This window comes from Saimiri boliviensis, chromosome 12 (assembly GCF_048565385.1).
Source record: "Saimiri boliviensis isolate mSaiBol1 chromosome 12, mSaiBol1.pri, whole genome shotgun sequence".
Lineage (NCBI taxonomy): Eukaryota > Metazoa > Chordata > Mammalia > Primates > Cebidae > Saimiri > Saimiri boliviensis.
The window spans coordinates 91,299,366-91,317,664 of NC_133460.1; the positions used below are offsets into that span (position 1 = coordinate 91,299,366).

General features: G+C 42.8%; 1 protein-coding gene across 7 annotated transcripts in view; it reads right to left on the reverse strand.

The window, feature by feature from the left end:
- Positions 1-18,299, reverse strand: part of SORCS1 (sortilin related VPS10 domain containing receptor 1) — a 598,052-nt gene that overhangs the window by 28,266 nt on the left and 551,487 nt on the right. For all 7 annotated transcript variants that reach the window (XM_074382853.1, XM_039465320.2, XM_039465322.2 and 4 more), the window contains exons 22-23: positions 13,408-13,520; positions 7,787-7,918 (exon numbers count right to left, since the gene is read on the reverse strand). In XM_074382853.1, the coding sequence (XP_074238954.1) occupies positions 7,787-7,918; positions 13,408-13,520 (245 nt within the window). The remainder of the gene's footprint in view (positions 1-7,786; positions 7,919-13,407; positions 13,521-18,299) is intronic.

The following is an 18,299-nucleotide window of genomic DNA, read 5'->3' on the forward strand; positions in this document are numbered from 1 at the left end:
GGATCACTTGAGTTCAGGAGTTTGAGACCAGTGTGGACAACATGGTGAAACCCTGTCTCTACTACAAATACAAAAAATTAGCCGGGCATGGTGGTACACACCTATACTCCCAGTTGCTCGGGAGGCAGAGGCAGGAGAATTGCTTGAACCCAGGAGGCAGATGCTGCAGTGAGCCAAGATCACGCCACTGCACTCAAGACTGGGCAACAGAGTAAAAAACTCTGCCTCAAAAAAGAAAAACAAAACAAAACAAAAAAACACACACACAAAAAAAAGAAGTGGAAAAGTGTATTTCTAACCCAGACTGCATAGTTTTCCTCTGTGTTCTTATCCTCTGCTTGTTTTTAATTTTATTTTTTTTTTCATTTTTGTGTGTTCTTATCTTTTAATTGGCAGAATCTTTATAGGAACTAGACAGTGGATTTTTTTAGAGAGGTCTATCACAAAAGTTTTAGCTATGAAATAGACACACATACATGCACACAGACAGATACAGAATTGCAGGAAAAATATTTTTTATTTAAATATGAAAAACTTGTCAAAAGTAATAAGGAATTTGCCTGTTTTGCCAAATCTATCACATGGACTAAAGGGAACTATGTGTATTTGTGGGAGAAAGACTCTCCACCTTCAACCAGGTGAAGCATTATTTATTTCTTATCACTGAGAATGTTTTCTCTTCAAGTGTGAGATATATGGAGCTAAACCAGGAAATGGAGTTCATCAAAACAATGTATTTAATTTATAAACTCCAGGAGAGACCCTTGCAAGAATAATTAACTACTTGGGTTTGTTTCAGTTTGTAACATTGTTTCACTGGCTCTATCTGTATCACTTACAAAATTTTAAGAAGGAAATTTAAATTTAAAAATTATCTGGTAACAGAAAGTATGTTTCATATATTTAACTTGCATCAAAGGACATACAACAATGAACACACACTTTGCGGGAAAAAATATGCATAAGAAACAAAACTAAATGAAATTTACACTGCATACAAGAATAATCTCAATTAGAATCATGTACTGTTCTACTGAAATAAATGAGTATGAAACTGTTGACAGATTTTGACAATATTTTAAATGTTTTCCACAATACTTGTAGAAGTGTTTATCCTGTATTTTTTGAAAAGATTACAAGTTGTTACTTATATTCTAATGTGTATTATGCATGCTGTGAAGACTATTTTGGTAAAGGTGATTATTTCTTACTATCTTTTCTAGTAGAATACATCTTAGGTGTTAATGTTGGCATCTTCCTGGAAAGGATCATGGAACTTAAAGGAAATACCAAATACTTATTCAGTTAATATTTGAAGAGTTGAGACTAGACTAGCTTTGTTTGACTCCTAATCCTAGGGTATCTCCATTAAAAATATTTTCCTTGAACAAGCTGACAAAGACAGAGACAGCAGGAGATAGCTGGAGAGAAGTCTAGCAGAGTAGGTTTACAAGATGAGAAAATACAGCATTTTTATTAATTATGTTGCCATTTCTCATTCATCTGTGAAACACCCAAGTTAAAACATCAGCCCCAGTGATCAATACGGGCTACAGGAGTAGCCATTTCCTAACACCATCCTTAGAGGGCCACGTTCTGTTCACCAGTTACGTGATTGGTAATACCCGGGAGAGTCTTCAGCTATGGAAAGGAGCAGAATAAACTGCTTTCTACTGAAAAGTACAGTGACAGCCTAAATGAGAAGAGCAAACACTTGCCTGATACTCAAGTGAAATGCTGTGTGATTTCTAGGAGAGAGACTGAACCTACTAAGGCAAATTGAATTCATTTCCTTTTCTTTTTCTGTCTGGTGAAAAGCGTGTTGGCTTAACAAAAAATTTCATTTATTCTGTATACAGTCATCCCTCTTCTGCTGCTTTCCAGCACAGTCCATTTTCTATTCCACATCAGCTAAACAATCACGACAAAGAAACAACACATTATTCTTGGTATCTGTCTATGTTGTGGCATATGCCTATTATTCAAATGCAGCAACCTACATTTCATTTAAACTACCACTTAAAAGGACAGTGGAGACTCAATTAGAAGTTTAGGAAAGCTACCATCAAAAGGATGCCTTGGGAGGGACCCGCCACAGGGAAAACACCAATGTTCCTCATTGTCTTGTTCACAAAAGATGAAGACTGAACGCAGCACTCAGAATCAACTACATGTGGCTGTGGTCAGGGCCTTGCATTAAGAAAGGCTGTTTTTTTTGCTCACACGTCATATCCATTGCAGCTATGCAGTGCTGTTGGGCTCACTGTGGTCACACGGGGACACTGGCTGGTGGAGTGGCCATCTCAAACATTTCCATTTACTACATATAGCAGAATACAGAAAAGGAGCTAGCAAAATTCTACAATGTGCATTTGAATACTTTAGCTTGGAAGTGGCACATATCACTTCTTCTCCCAAAGTCCTGAGGCTCTGCCCAACAGAAGAGACTCATGGCTACCGCCCCATCATGTACCCTGAAAGCAGTGGGCTGGAAATATTTAGTCACACAGTGATGGTTACCACACAAAGAACACATTTAACACCCAAACAATTTCTAATGGAACCAAGAGGGGGAAACACTGTCAGATGATCAGAATGAAAGTGGCAATTACTGAAACATGAAAAAAGAAGTTTTAAGACAGTAGTTTATAAATTCATAGAATACATAACCCAAAGAAGTGGTACAAGGTAAGCATACAGATTCAAATGGGCTTAGGCAAATGTATTAATTGCAAAGCTACACTGGGCCAAAATACTAATACTTATTCTGAAGGTGGTAGGGTGAATGCAAATCTTACTGAACATAAAAGCATTCTGGTGCCATGTTTAGAGAGTTGCCTGGGATGACCTGCGAGTAGATTCAGTTGGTCCATCCTGATACTGTCACACTATTAAAGTATCTTCAAGTAGCAGTTGAGGAATATTCCTTTAGGGTTAAACAGAGGAAGATCTTTCCCAATGCATGCAATACAATTTTTGCACTGAATGGCAGGGAAGCAATGGAGCCAAATACTAAGTCTTAATTAACACTAACTCACTCAATCTCGTTCCTTCACAGCACACAGCACACACAGAGCCACACACAAATTTAGCCTGATTAAGTGCCTAAGGGGTCTTGTGAATGATGATGCATGAAGAAACAAATCAGCCATAAATAAACATGTGTTTCCTTTGCATTTCCCATCACCCACTTTAAGTTTTTCTCTATCTCCTCGGTCCTGCCACAGTGGTTTTGGTCCACCTCTTACCTGTTCCTCTTTCAGTTATACTTCTCCTACCTCAGTGACCTTCCTTGTAAACTCCAGAGTATAATTCAATTTCCCATGTTAAGAAGATCTGGACTGATAAGCAAAACATGTGGATATACAGGAGACAGAGTATTAATTCCATTTCATAATAAATGTCTAATTTCTTAAAAGGCTCCATGTTCAGATCTGCCTTTCCTTCCTTCCTTGGTTCAGGCTCTGCATCTGCCAACCATGTAGAGTAATAAAAACAGCCAAGGAGGAAATATATATATACACACACACACACACACACACACACACACACACACACACACACATATTTGTGGTTGACATCTTTTCCACACTTTTTTGTTCTGTTTTGGTGTTCTAATGTCCTTTAAAGATTCTGAAAGACAACACACATAGGCTCCTTATCAACTCAGCACAGAATCACAAATAATTGCAATAGAGCATGGTGGTCTTCCCTCCCTCCAGGAGAGCCAGAAACAAATTTTCTCACCCCTGAGGACTCCGAGGAAAGCAAGGGAGTGGGATGCTTGAGGGGCAAGGCTGGCTTCACATCTGAGCAGCTGGCCTCAGGACAGCAGCATGCGCTACCCTTGATGAGGCCAGCTCAGGGCAAGAGAGCCTTTTCTCTTTCACCAGAGATCCTCAGTAAAGACTGGTAGAACCCTCCAAGACAAAGGTCACTTGATTAACCCAGCCCACCTCATCCTGATAACAGGGTCAAGTACTTCTCATTGTGAAGAATTTTCAATTTATTTTACAGACAAGATAACTTGATCCAAGATAGCATCCCTGGTCCCCAGGAAGGCTTTCAGAGGAAGCTAAGGAAGGAGAGCTGAGAGTCCTTTGCTGGGGCCCTGCTTTCCCATTCTTCAGGGCGCATCTGTCTAGAATCCCAGTTCTTTCACTGCAGGAGTATCTGTACTGCATCTTTACAAGAAAGGGGCCAAGGCATGAAATGAGGGGATAAGGATAGCCCTTCTAAAGTCTCAGCTGAGATTTAGAGAGCAGCCCTCAAAGGAGGGGGTTCAATTATGTTGTTTGATTTTGCTTTGCCTTTGTCTTAAATGTCTGTATAATTTATGACAACAGACATCAGTTGCTTCTGCCTCCCAGCATTCCTTCTCCCTTCCCCACATTGTTCTTTGAGGAATCCATGTCCCTGTCTAGTCTTGGTCCATTTGGTTCAGGGAGGGCATAAAACATCTGAGTTGTCACTGACAGCACACTATCCCCCCATGATTGCAGGGACTGGCTAAGAGATGCCCACTTTACACACAGGTCAGACCAGTGAAAACTGTGAACCTGCAGCTCTCGCTGTTGCAATCAAATGAAGGTACTGTCTCTGGATGGGGCTGATGCACTGGCTGAACGGTAGGTGGGGATGCATGTGGCCATCTTTGCTTTCCTATGTGTTGGCTGCATTCTCAGGCCAACTTCCCATATGGTAGCCAGGAAAATCAATGGAGAGTCAGGAAGACAGGAAAGTAATTTGGTGACACTTTTGAGTGGTTCTGAATTTATGCCTCGACTGTATCTCTGGACTTCTCAATTTAATGAATTCAGAAACTCACTTTTTTCCCCTTAAAGTTAAGTGACTGAGTCAGAGCAAAGAATTAAAGGACCCCTCCTGGACTGACAACTATGGGTCTCCAGGAGACGCCCCTGTCTCACAGGGTCTAGACATGTGCCTTGGTTTAATAAGTTGATTTCATGAGCATTTTTTCATCAGGGTAATAATGTTCTCCACAACTAAGACACTAATTTCTGATGTGCTCTGTTTGGCATTTGTAAAGTCACTATGTCTACTTTGGTTTGAGTCCTGGAATAGGCTGATACACTAGCAATTTCCTTAAACAAATTTACAGTCTCTGGCTTGGTATTTTACTTTCTTTTCATGCTATAAATCTGCATAACTTGCATGAGCTCTTGCCATTCATGCACATTATTTCCTTATTGTCCCAGTTTTTCTTCCATTTTGTGTAATTGCATTCATTAATCATTTTTCCCTTACTCCCACCATCCTCTCTTCAAATACATGCCCTTGACCATCCCAGTCTATTTAATAGGCCTAAACTTTTTTTTTTTCATTTTCCATATCTCTTCTTTCCATACAATAAGCATGAATGTAACCGTTATCTGTATACCATCAGTGAGCATTCACTCAAGGCCAAGTACTTTGCTATATCATTTCTTTAATCCTCTCCAAAACCCCATGAGATAGGTGTGGACTTTGGCTCAATTATTCAACTTTCCTTGTCCTCACTTTCCTAACCTGTAAAATGGGCATAATAAATATTAGAGGGGAAACTAGAAACTGGTTGATATTTATGTAAGCCTGTGTTCTTTCTAACCAGACAGGCAGACGCCTCTACATGTGTGCCAATTCTAAGTCACACACCTTCAAACAAGCTAGTTGGTTTCAGATCTCTGATGACATGGTTCACCAATGACTGATACGGGCTGCCTCAAGGGACATACTCAGCTCTCTGAGAATGCCTTTGCAGGAAACACCCAGAAGAGACAGAGAATGAAGTGAAGCAAGAAGTCTAGAGAAAGCAGATAGTCAAAGCAAGACACAGCCATACATAAGGATAAGAAGTTTCACAGAACGGATCCTTCTTCTTTCCAGTTTTCCCCTCATAGAATGATGCAGATAATACGACACTTTTAGAAGAAAAAAATGGAAAGTATGAGAAATAAAAGTGCACAGACGATGTGGTAACTGGGAATAAAGGTGACTCTAATTCTGTACCCTCTTCCATCCTTGAAAAGATTACAATCTGGATTTCATGAAAAACCAGTAAGATTTAGAGGAGGTACAACTGCAAATGTTCATATCTAAAGGCCTTGGATAGGGATCTGGTTCCCTCTAGGTTCTCGGCAGTGCTGTGATAAGAAATAATCTATTCTTTCTCCCACCAAAGTGCAATGCAGATAATAATTTGTAGAGCATGATGGGGAGCTGAGGTGTGGAGTAAGGTTAGATGCGAATCTGAGGGGTTACCTGCTACCCACCCTTCAACTCCACTTCACTGGCAAATAGGGTTCAGCAGGGCTTTCCATGAGAGTTCTGCTCTTCATTACTTGCAAAGAGAGAAAATTATACAGGTGAGCCATCTGCAAGTGAGAAATGGGCAGCCGAAAAGAGGATGTGTGCTAGAAGGTGGGCCATGCCATAATTCGGGGTTGTTATTAAGACCATTATAGAAGATTATCAAGTCATCCTGGTAGACTAGAGATCATGGGGCTAGATGATGGGTTTATTCAAAGTAAACAGAAACTCTCCAAGTACTGGAAGGGAAACAGCCAATATTTACTTAGTGGCTGAGAGAAACCTTACTTTTAATCTATTTACCTGGAATAACTGAGCAATCAAAATCATTTGTTTTCTAAAAGGGCAACTAGACCAAGACTGATCATTTTAACTGAATGGATGAAGAAGAATAACTACAACATAATAATCCCCACTACAGAGATGGGATAATTTTTTAAAGTTAAAAGCAGGAAAGGGAATAAAAAAGAAGACTAAACAGGGCAGGAAAAAAGAGAAACACACATAGAGATACACACACACACACACACATACTCACTCTCTCTCTCTCTCTCTCTCTCTCTCTCTCATGCACGCACACGTGTGAATGTTCCAGAAGCTAGTGGAGATGAGAAAGAAGTGAACCCCACATGGGCAGTAGAGGTGCTCTGGAGCCAATGTTACTCATTACAAACACAAATTAGATAATAACAGGATGAGTTATTTGTATAAAAGGTGTACCTTTAAAAAAAAGATATGCATATCATGTCATTTGATTCTCATGGCACTCTTGTAACAAGAAAGATACTGTTAAGCAAGTTGCTTTTTTTTCCCATTTGATATCATGGACAATTTTTTTTATGTCAGCATACAGAGATTAATCTAATTCATTGTAAACTCCATAGAGTATGCCACACTGTAAATAATTTAGCCATTCCCTGTGATACGGTTTGGTTATGTTCCTACCCAAATCTCATCTTGAACTGTAACTCCCATAATCCCCACTTGTCAAGGGAAGAACACAGTGGGAGGTAATGGAATCATGGGGGCAGTTACCCCCATGTTGTTCTTGTGATAGTGCATGAGTTCTCACGAGATCTGATGGCTTTACAAGGGGCTTTCTCTGCTTCACTCTTCACTTCTCCTTATTGCCACCATGCAATGAAGGACGTGTTTGCTTCCCCTTCCACCATGATTGTAAGTTGCCCGAGGCCTCCCCAGCCATGCTGAACTGTAAGCCAATTAAACCTCTTTCCTTTACAAATTACCCAGTCTTGGGTATGTCTTTATTAGCACTGTGAGAACAGACTGAGACACCTACCATGAATGCTCTTGCATGTGTTTTTGGTGAAGTTGTAGTTAGGATCACCAGTTTATGGGTGAGAAATGGAGGCTCAGGAAGTTGAAGACTCCACAAACGGTTGGTGCCCTCACTCAGACTAGCAGTGGTGTAGCTTTGACTGCAGAGAGAAGCTGGAAATGTCTCCTGAGGACTCACCTGCTCCAAGTCGTCAGCTGACCTTTTGTTTTCTCCCACTGGATCCTTGTAGGGCAGGACAAAGAGTTCAGCAGTCGTGGGCAAGCCGGGGAGCACCGCCACCAGGATGTGCTGGCCTGGAACCCCTGTGGCCTGAGGGACAGACACCGGGGCTCACATAAGTGCTGCAGAGAAGAACGCGGAAAAGGGACCAAGTATTTGGTGGGGGGATCAGGGGTAGGCAGAAGACACAGAAGAGGCTTGAAAGCAGAGGTCTGGCAGCAGGTATGTGAGAGGTAGTGCTGGGCTATAGGTGCAGGCTCCAGAGTCAGGTTGTCTGCCATTTAATCCCAGATTCAACACCATGAGACCTTAAGCTCATTGTTTGTATTCTCTATGCCTACATTCGTTTAAATAGAAGACAGGACAGTCACAGCCCCTGCCTTGTTCATGGGAGATTTTGAGGATTCAATGAGTTACACCTGAAGCATTCACAGTAGAACCTGGGGATTCCAATGTTAGCTTTTTTTCCCAGAGGGCATCTCCAAGTGGGGAACCATGCCAGTGAGGAAGCCCTTCACTTTATCATCTACCCCTTATGCCTTAGACTGTTCTAACCTACCTCTTCCTTCATTATCCCTCTGGAGTTACTCTTTAAACAGACCCATCACATCCTAACCACCTAACCTAATAGGACATCCCCATATCATAACCCTCAGGAGGCCCCTGTTGACATCTCTACAGCATCAGACCTCATGACCAGCCCTGTTTGCTGAAGCACTCTGAGCATTCCACTTGGCCACACTGACTCTTCTGTTAAAATTACAGATGTCACTCAAGGACTTCTTGTTTATCCTAGCTCACTCTTCTCTCTCTTGAGTTTATACCCCAGGGTTTCCCCTGAATCCTCTCTCTAGATGCTTCTAGAATCAATAGCTATAATCCCAGCTTCTCTCTCCAACAGTCCAATTCAAATCATGTTCCCTTGTCCAAAACGCTTGCAAGAATTCCCATTGCTAACAGGATTAAGGACATATTTAAGCTCTTCTCCAATATGGTCCCATGCTTCCTTTCCAAAATAATTACCCACGACGCTTATGCTTTTGCCAAAAGGGATAACGTACAATTTCTTAATATTTCAGCCTGTTCCCACAAATGTTCCTGTGCCCACCAGAATGTCTTTTCCCTGCTTTTGATACTTAAAGCTTACTTATTTTATTATTTCCCAATTAGGTGATTATTTGTTTTTGAACTCCACTGTGTTGCATTTTTTTTGAAGATATAAGAAATTCCAGGTATTAGGTCCTCATCGAATGTTCTAAGTTACTTAGCACAATGCCAGGTACTTCCCAGATGGGTTATGCTAAGCAATTTATATTGTTTTCTGTGACCTCCACCAACGTGACTATTATAAGTAACTTACAGTATTATTTTATGCAACTTCTAACAACAACCCTTTGAAGTCAATATGATTATACCTCACTTGGCAGTGAGGACATATCACAGGCTGGGGTCCTCAGAAAGTTGACCCTGAGTTTAGAAGGCAGGATGTTTATTAAGAAGCGCTCTTGGGAGCAAAGCGCTCTTGGGAACAACACCTATGAGAGCAAACAGAAGGAAACAAACATGGGCAAGGGAAAAAGCTGAGCTACCATGCAGGCACATGACAGCCTCAAGTGACCCCGGAGGGAAAAAGAACAGCCCTGCAGAGTTGTCTTACGTTGCGCTGAGATGGTCAGGACTTTACATACCTGCACCAGTGTGTCATCAGACAGGAGTGACTCTAAAAAGTGACATGACTCGGAACCAGGCTGGTGAAGACTCTGCCCAGAGCCCTCCCAGAAAAGACAGCAAGTGTCTGCCTGAACAGAGACCTGGGCAGTGCATCTCAATTTCCACTCCGGGAAAGATGGTGGCTGTAGGAAGATTGGGACAGTGGCTCAATGCCACTGAAGTGACTGTTGATGCTTCTGAAGCCTGGTGTGACTGTGAGACCTGTGTTGGGGCCCAGAGCTCTGCACCTCCCTTCTCCAGACACAGACCAGCTCCTATTACAGCAAACCCCATACTGTTTTATGCCTTTACTAGATTGTAAACTCAGAGATTAGGCCTGTATCATCTTCGCTGTACATAAAAATGTTTATAATGACACTCGATGAAAGATTTCATTGTGAAATGTCAATAGCAAAAGCCATTTTGATGATGAAAAGGCAAACAATTTTATGCCAAATTTTGTTTCATAATCAAGAGGAAGAAAATTGCAAATAAGCTGAATCTCAGTTATACCTCTTATGAGGTTTATTAGTGGACACTTTGTAATGCGGACCCTTGGGACTTAAGAAAGTGGCCAAGTGCAATTACTCATCTCAAAGTCAGTGTAAGGCCGGGCGCGGTGGCTCAAGCCTGTAATCCCAGCACTTTGGGAGACCGAGGCAGGTGGATCATGAGGTCAAGAGATCGAGGCCATCCTGGTCAACATGGTGAAACCCCGTCTCTACTAAAAACACAAAAAATTAGCTGGGCATGGTGGTGCGTGCCTGTAATCCCAGCTACTCAGGAGGCTGAGGCAGGAGAATTGCCTGAACCCAGGAGGTGGAGGTTGTGGTGAGCCGAGATCGCGCCATTGCACTCCAGCCGGGGTAACAAAAGTGAAACTCCGTCTCAAAAAAAAAAAAGTCAGTGTAAAATGCTAGGAGCCAAGCTCTGCATCAGCTGCCTCTTGGGATTGGTTAACTAGGGAGCCTTGGAAACTGGAAGTTATTACCACTACCACCACCACTGCTATAACCCTGCCCTCATCCCTGCCCTAAGGGACATTAAGTCAATCTGTTTATTCTGCATGTATTTGATTATGTTATGCAGCAGGCTAGAAATAGTGATGAGCATTCATTTCTAGCCTAATAGACAGCTGGTAGAAAGGTGGAGGTACAGGGTGTCTGATCTCTTGGTAATAAGTGTGAAGAGAAATCAGCCTGGAAGGCTGGACATTGCTGAGCTAATGCTTGAGTTGATAAATCACCTGGGGCAGCTGACCAGATGGAGGACCTATGAGGACACAGGTCTACAGAATGCTGCAGATAAGAAGAGGTGGGTGGTGGGTTCGTTAAAGAGCATAAGTCATCCTTCTTGGACAGCAGAGGACAAAAACCAGCTGTTACCTTAGAGACAGACGGCTCAGGGCAGAAAGGCCTATTCCTTTTAGGGTTGTAGTCTAGCAGTTGTGCCTCCTGGTGGTGATAATGTGTAACCACCAATTATGTCACAGATGCTGAGAGCCATGGAAAGGGAGGTGGGTGGTATTGCCCAGAGGCACATGAAGATATCCTTTCTTTACCCCATTATTTTATCTATCCCTGTTTCTCCTGGGAATAAGGCAAAGGAAGGCCCTAGAGCGAAGTGGTTAGGAAACCACAAAATCAAGATTCAAACCTTGATGGTCTGACTCCAGAATCTGATTTATTTATTTATTTTACTTTTTGAGATGGAGTCTCGGTCTGCAGCCCAGGCTGGAGTACAGTAGCATGATCTCTCGGCTCACTGCAACCTCTGCCTCCCAGGTTCCGGTTCAAGCAATTCTTTTACCTCAGCCTTCCAAGTAGTTGGAATTACAGGCACGAGCTACCGTGCCCAGCTAATTTTTTTTTTTTTTTTTTTTTTTTAGTAGAGATGGGATTTCAACATGTTGGCCAGTCTGGTCTTGAACTCCTGACCTCCTGATCTGCCCTCCTCGGCCTCCCAAAGTGCTGGAATTACAGGCATGAGCCACGGCGCCTGGCCCAGAATCTGCATGACCTTGGGTGAGTAATCTAATATCTCTAAGTTACATCTCTTCACCTACAGAATGGGAATAATCACAGTTTCAACATCATAAGCTTATTTCGGGGATTAAATGTTTTAAAATAACAGAAAGCACTGAAAAGAGTACCTAGAATATTTGAAGTGCTAACTATTAACAAAGGTAATGAAGACAGAGAAGACCAGCTCCTTGCAAGGGGCTGGATGTGAGATCTGTTTTCTGAGCAGGGTTGATCTGAATGCCTTTATCTCATTATCTTTTTGTATCCTGTGGCACCATGTCCTGGGATAGGAAAGAATGTTCACCGAACCTAAATTGATTTTTGTTCTGAGCTAAGAATATGCCCTCAGAGTAGATAACTCACCTCTGATTTTCCACATTTATACAATAAGCTCAAGCTGCCCCATGAGCGGCTATCCCATTCCTCTGCTCATGAAAGTAGAATAAGGGGCTGGGTGTTGTGGCTCATGCCTGTAATCCCCGCACTTTGGGAGGCCAAGGCAGGTGGATCACTTGAGGTCAGGAGTTCAAGACCAGCCTGGCCAACATGGTGAAACCTCATCTCCACTAAAAATGCTAAAGAACATGGCTGGCTGTGGTGGCACACACCTGTAATCCCAGCTACTCCAGAGGCTGAGGCGGGAGAATCACTTGAATCTGGGACGTAGAGGTGGCAGTGAGCTGAGACTGCACCACCGCACTCCAGCCTGGGTGACAGAATGAGGCTCCATCTCAAAAAAAAAAAAAAAAAAAAAAAAAAAAAGTAGAATAAGGAGAGGGAGATGTGCCTAAAAGAAGATGTCTTCTCCAATCATCAGTGACATTGCTGAAAGAGGGCTAAACCACAGCCACCTTGGTATTCTCTCAGAAACCTAAGGAGGCTTTGCCAAATACACAAAAGCCCAGACATTGGACTCAGGCCCTTAATTTCAATTTTTTAGCTTCATCCTCTATTAGCTGTCAGAATTTAGGCAAGATAAGCTGCCTCATCTACATAATGTGGGTAATAATTCCTTTTGGGGGCTGTTACAGTACAGAAATGTCTTTTAAAAATGAAGACACTGTAATCCCAGCACTTCAGGAGGCCAAGGCAGGCAGATCACGAGGTCAAGAGATCGAGACCATTCTGGCCATCATGGTGAAACCCCATCTCTACTTAAAAAATTACAAAAATTAGCTGGGCATGGCGGCGTGTGCCTGTAGTCCCAGCTACTTGAGAGGCTGAGGCAGGAGAATTGCTTGAATCTGGGAGGCAGAGGTTGCAGTGAGCCAAGATCGCGCCACTGCACCCCAGCCTGGTGCCTGGCGACAGAGCGAGACTCTGTCTCAAAAAAAAAAAAAAATGGTGACATAGACGTATGTCTAACCATCATATACTGAATAGTCAGTGCACTGTTATGCTCACAGCTGTGGAAGTTGGAACCTGAGACCACTCTTACTAATTGTAGTCACCTGAGGACACTTCCATGCTGAGTCCCTTCACTGGCATGCACAGTAGCTGGTTTTACACTTCTCAATGGCCTAATTGTGAACTCTGCTACCGAAATGTAGAAAAGGAGTTTAGGTTGTCCTGTCCTCCTTCTCCAAGCAGAGTAAGAGTCACAGGGGGCAAGGATCTCAAGTTTGTCCACAGTTCCACGGCTGTATCTCCCTTAGGACCTTTGATGTGTCTGCATGTGTGGCCTTAGCTGTGGAGACATCAGACCAATAAACTGAACTTCCCACGGCCTCTAGCTGCTTCTTCCTGCCATTCTTTTTGTACAAAGCTCCCCTTTCTGCGAAATTCCTCAAGGACAGAGAGAAAAGGCATGTAGACCGGGCAAGAGAAGACACTGTGTGCACTCACTTCCACCAGGGATTTTTTGATGACTCGGCCGATGTCCCTCCTCCACTCAGGGATGTCCGGGTTGTAGTCATCCAGGTTTGGAGAAAAGGACAAGCGAAGGGACCGGAATTCCTCTGGGGATACAACAGTAGATGGAATACTGTAAGTCAAATAGTCTCATCAAGAGGTTTGTTAGACTTTATATTTTATGCAAAACGGAGGGTCCTTTCCCTCCATACTTACCATAGAGACCTTTATGGAAGGGAAGTCACTACCTTGTGAATATCTCACCAGTCCCTTCTTTTCTTCTTCTTTTTTTATTTTAAAAAGCAGAGAGTTTAATAGGCAAGAAAGAAGGGAGAAGAAAGAGGGAAGAAGCTCCCCCACACAGAGACAGAAGGGGGCTTCCAAGTCAGAGAGGAGACCCCACGTGTGGCAGGTATCAGTCAGTTCTATGAGAAGGCAGGAGGAGGTGGTGTCTCATTTGCATGGGGCTCAGGGGATTGGTTTGACCAAGCACGTCATTCATGTAGACCAGGAAAAAAATGGCCCTCCCACCCTAGCCGTTTAATATGCAAATGTACAGCGGCATGTTGTTCTACACAGTTTGGGTGGGGGCAGCCATGTTGCCACACACATGTGAGGGCAAGGGCAAGAAGAGGGCAGGGAATCACCATGTTTGGGTGAACCCAGTTATGAATGGCCAGCATTTGCATATCAAAGGTTGTCTGTCCAACTCGAAGAGCTGGTAGCCCCTTATTTGCTAAACCAAATCCCTCACTTTGTTCTATGCCTATATTTGCAGGCTTTGCCCATTATTCCTAGATCTAGATTCTGGACTCCTGGATAGCAGATGGTCTGGAGCAACCTGAATGCATGGCAGGTTTATGACCCTGGGCCTTTGCAGGTACTGTTCTTCTGCCTAGGATGCCCCATCCTCCCCACGGTCCATGTACAAAATACTCAAGCTCTAGTTCAAGCACTCCCTGACTCACTATCCTCCCACATCGCATTTTAATTTCTTTTATTGCACTACTCTGTTTGGTACATACGTTTACTGCTATTACAGGATTATGGAATATTATGATGAATTATTTATAATTACCACTGCAATCATTCTATTGCTATTGTTTGCATGGAAGTTTCATTTAATGAAATTTTATGTTATTTGGGGATTTTCTTCATTGTCTCTGTAGCACCTGAGTTAGTTCAGGTTCTCCAGGAAGCAAGATGGTGATTACACAAGCAGGGATTATGTGAGGGGAATTCTCTGTGCAAGAAAGTGGGGAGGAAGCCACGGGAGTCATGGAGAACCATCAGACCACCGCGCATGCATATAGAACAGTCAAAGAGAGGAAGAAAGAGTGAGTGACTACTCTGCAGTGTGAGGACGGTTCGGCAAGCCAGAACCATCAGGAGTCTCAGAGCCAACATCGGCTGGCAAAGGAGTCCCCTGTGTCCCAGGAATAGTTCAGCCTTAGTATCCCTGCCATACTCTGTCACTGGCGGGTTAGGTAAGTCCCTGGAAGGTGGAGCCTTACCCCTAGCTTGGTGATAAGCATCAGAGCACAGCACTGGTGGCCTTGGTCAATTGTACTCTCCAAAGTTGGATGTCTGTAAGGCATATTCTTGTGGCCTTGACATCCCTAATCCAGCACAGTGTGTGGCACTTGGTAGACTCAGATCATATGGCTCCCCTGAAACCTTCCAGTGGCTCCACATTGCATTTAGAATAAAATCTAGATTCTTACCACAGCCTTCCTGGCCTCACATAACCTGGTGGGGACTTCCTTTCCTTCCTCCTGTCCCACGTGGCTTCCCTGCACTCTCTGTGCTCCAGGACCTGTGCTTCCCTGTGCTCCTCAATCTGGCTGGCTCCATCCATACCAGCCTTCTCCACTTGATGGGACTGCAGCAAACTCAGCTACCTCTCACCACTCAGTCTCACCCTGAGAGGCCTTTCCAACCACCCAACCTCAGGTAGCCTCCCTTCCACCGTCTTATGCACCCTTCATCACTGGACCCTTTGTGTCCTTTTCACACTCAGTGCTATTTAAATTATTTTGTTTTCATTGTTATGTCCTTCAAACTGCAACAGTAGCTCCATCAGGAAGATGGCTCTGTGTTCCTGGTCCTTGGACAGTGTCTGGCACATGGTAGGTTTTCAGTTACTATCTGTGAGTCATTTAATTAATAAACATTTGTTGAATGAATGTATGCTTAACTTACAGTGGAGGCTCCTTGAAATGTATGCATTTATTTATTTAATAAACATTTCTGATGTTAAGCATGCCCTTTTGTTTCATTAGGGTCTAAGCGACATTGGGGATGCCAATTTATATTCAGGAAGCATAAAAGCTCACTAGTAGATTTCCTAATAATGCTAAGGAGTTACCAAACACATGTTTAGAAGACTCTGACAGTATACGGTGTATAACCATGGTAGTTACTGTATTCCAAAGAGGTACTGTTCAAAGCTTGACCATTTTATGAGTCACTGGTCACTTATGTGAATATTACCTGATAGAGAACAATGAAATGTGGGTTAAATCGTGTGGTAAACAGCAGTGCCAAAGAATCACCCACTGAGTCCTCAGTTTTTTGCTATGAAGATAGAAGTTTCTGTCATTCTCGCTTTCTCTATACCTCTTACCAAACTGCAAGGACTTCATCTACAAGGGAGAATGTTTACCTTAGTAAAAGGACACAAATGAGAAAATGATGCAGCTCCCTCTGTAATTACTTAGCATACTAAACAGCATGGCAGGGAGGGAGAAAGGCAGGGAAACATTGTACTTAAGTCAACTCAAGAAATAGGGGATGTGTGTGGGAGGTGTGAAAAGGGTAAACACCAATAATATATTTTTTTTGCAGCTGTTGAGAAAGATAAATTCTACACATTTGCATATTTTTATTTTTAAGCAAACCTGTGCCCTGGAGCAAATGAAAAACTAGATTTTCTTTCTTTTAATGTATTGTGTGGCTTTGGGTAGGCAAACCTTCCCCTATCAATTTCCCAAATGTGATGCTTTTTCCAGTCCCACCATGACAAACCTCCATGTTCCCCTCAATTTGACTAAACTTTAAACAAGTTTCTGTTTCTTCCTGACTGTAAGCCCCTGTACTTGCTTTTCTTATTTAGTCTAGAAAACTTAACAACTGTAAAATCCTTCTCTGTCTCTTGAGATGTAAATCTTCTACAACTCATGAATGTCTTTCTCCAGGACCTGGGAACCATTCCTTTGAAATATAATCAACAAGAAACATAGCACCCCTCCCTGTCTCCACAGGAGGATAGGAGACTGACTTCCCTAAGCAGCCATTAACTCACACAGATGGTCTAATCACACTGAAAACCCAACTGCTTCCTGAAGTCCTCCCGTATCTTCCCACTAGCTAACCCAGCAATTACAAATATTCCTGCCATTTCTTTCAGTTGGATTTAATCTTTCCTGTTTAACATTGCCTGGTGCAACTTTTGCTCAAGGAGTCACACCTGTCATTAAAACTGTCTGATCATGGTGCTAGGTGTAGTGACTCATGCCTGTTTCTCAGCAATTTGGGAGGCTGAGGAGGGAGGATCCCTTGAGGCCAGGTGTTTGAGACCAGCCTGGGCAACATAGGGAGAGCCCCCCCCCCCACAACTTTCCGATTATGTAGATGAATCTCTGGATAACTCATCTGAATGAAGACGAATTTACGGTAGCTGATGGTGCAGGAATCTGGTTAGAAAAGGAGGCAAACCTTGTCCAATCTCTTAATGAAGAGATATGTAATAACGTATTTTTTATAAAGGGTGATTCACCCTTGGGTGATGCCTTGAAAGAAACTGTATGAAAGAGCAAGTAAGCATAGCAAGGCATGGGAGGTGCTTACAAACATGCCCTCTGGATTCAGAATTCTTAGGCTCTGTTTGTTTATGTTTTCTCATCTGTAAAATGCATAATTATAGAATATTTCTCATAAATCTGAATGGATTTAATAAAGCAGATCACATATACCAAGTGCTTAGAACAGATGCCAGTGACTGGTAAAGTCTTCATCAATGTTAATTCCTACCACCAACAACATTGTTATTACCGTATCTGTCACCAAAGAGCAGAATGACTTTAAGCAGTAATTCCCTATGTCTGGGCCATAATTTCACATCTATAAAAAATGATGGGCTGGACCAGATAAGGCCAAGATTGAAGGTTATCTCCATGATCCTAATGACATCACCAACAAGCATAACCGTTGGGCTAATAGGTCAGTGTCCATTCATGCAACTGGTGACATCCAAGACAGAGAGAAAGGAGAAAAAAGCATCCAGTAGAAATAAATGAGAGTCAGTTAAGTAGGATGGTTTCAGTGCTAGGTGCTGAGTCCAGATGGGCTGGGATTCAAGCCCAGCTGCACAACTTGCTAGGTGGTGCAAGTTATTCACCACTCTGAAAAAACGGGGATCATAACACTGCCTACCATACACTAGGCTTGTTATGAAGAATAAATGCATTCCCAGCACACAGAAAGGAGATGGAGCGCAGAAGAGAAGCAGACTCTGCCCCACTCTACACAGCCAGTTTGGCCACCTCGTACCTCCCCGATGGGACACTGTTAGGAAAATCATGGCCCTGGCTTACTTCCTATTATCTGGGCTGATCAAGCCTTTCAGGAGGAAAGGAGAGAGAAGAAATTATAAAATCTAACACCCAGCCATAAAAGGAAATAGTGTCCCTAAGGCCTTTTGATCCTTAGATGTATTCCAAGTTGCTTACAAATTATTTTCTGACTTAGAAGGTCAACTTGGCAACATGAGCATTAACAGAACCTGACTCCTCACAGGAAAATCTAGTCCCAAATATTCTCATAAAAATTATGAGAACTGGACAATTGATATTATTTGGAATACAAGCTAGGCTGCCTTTCTTGCC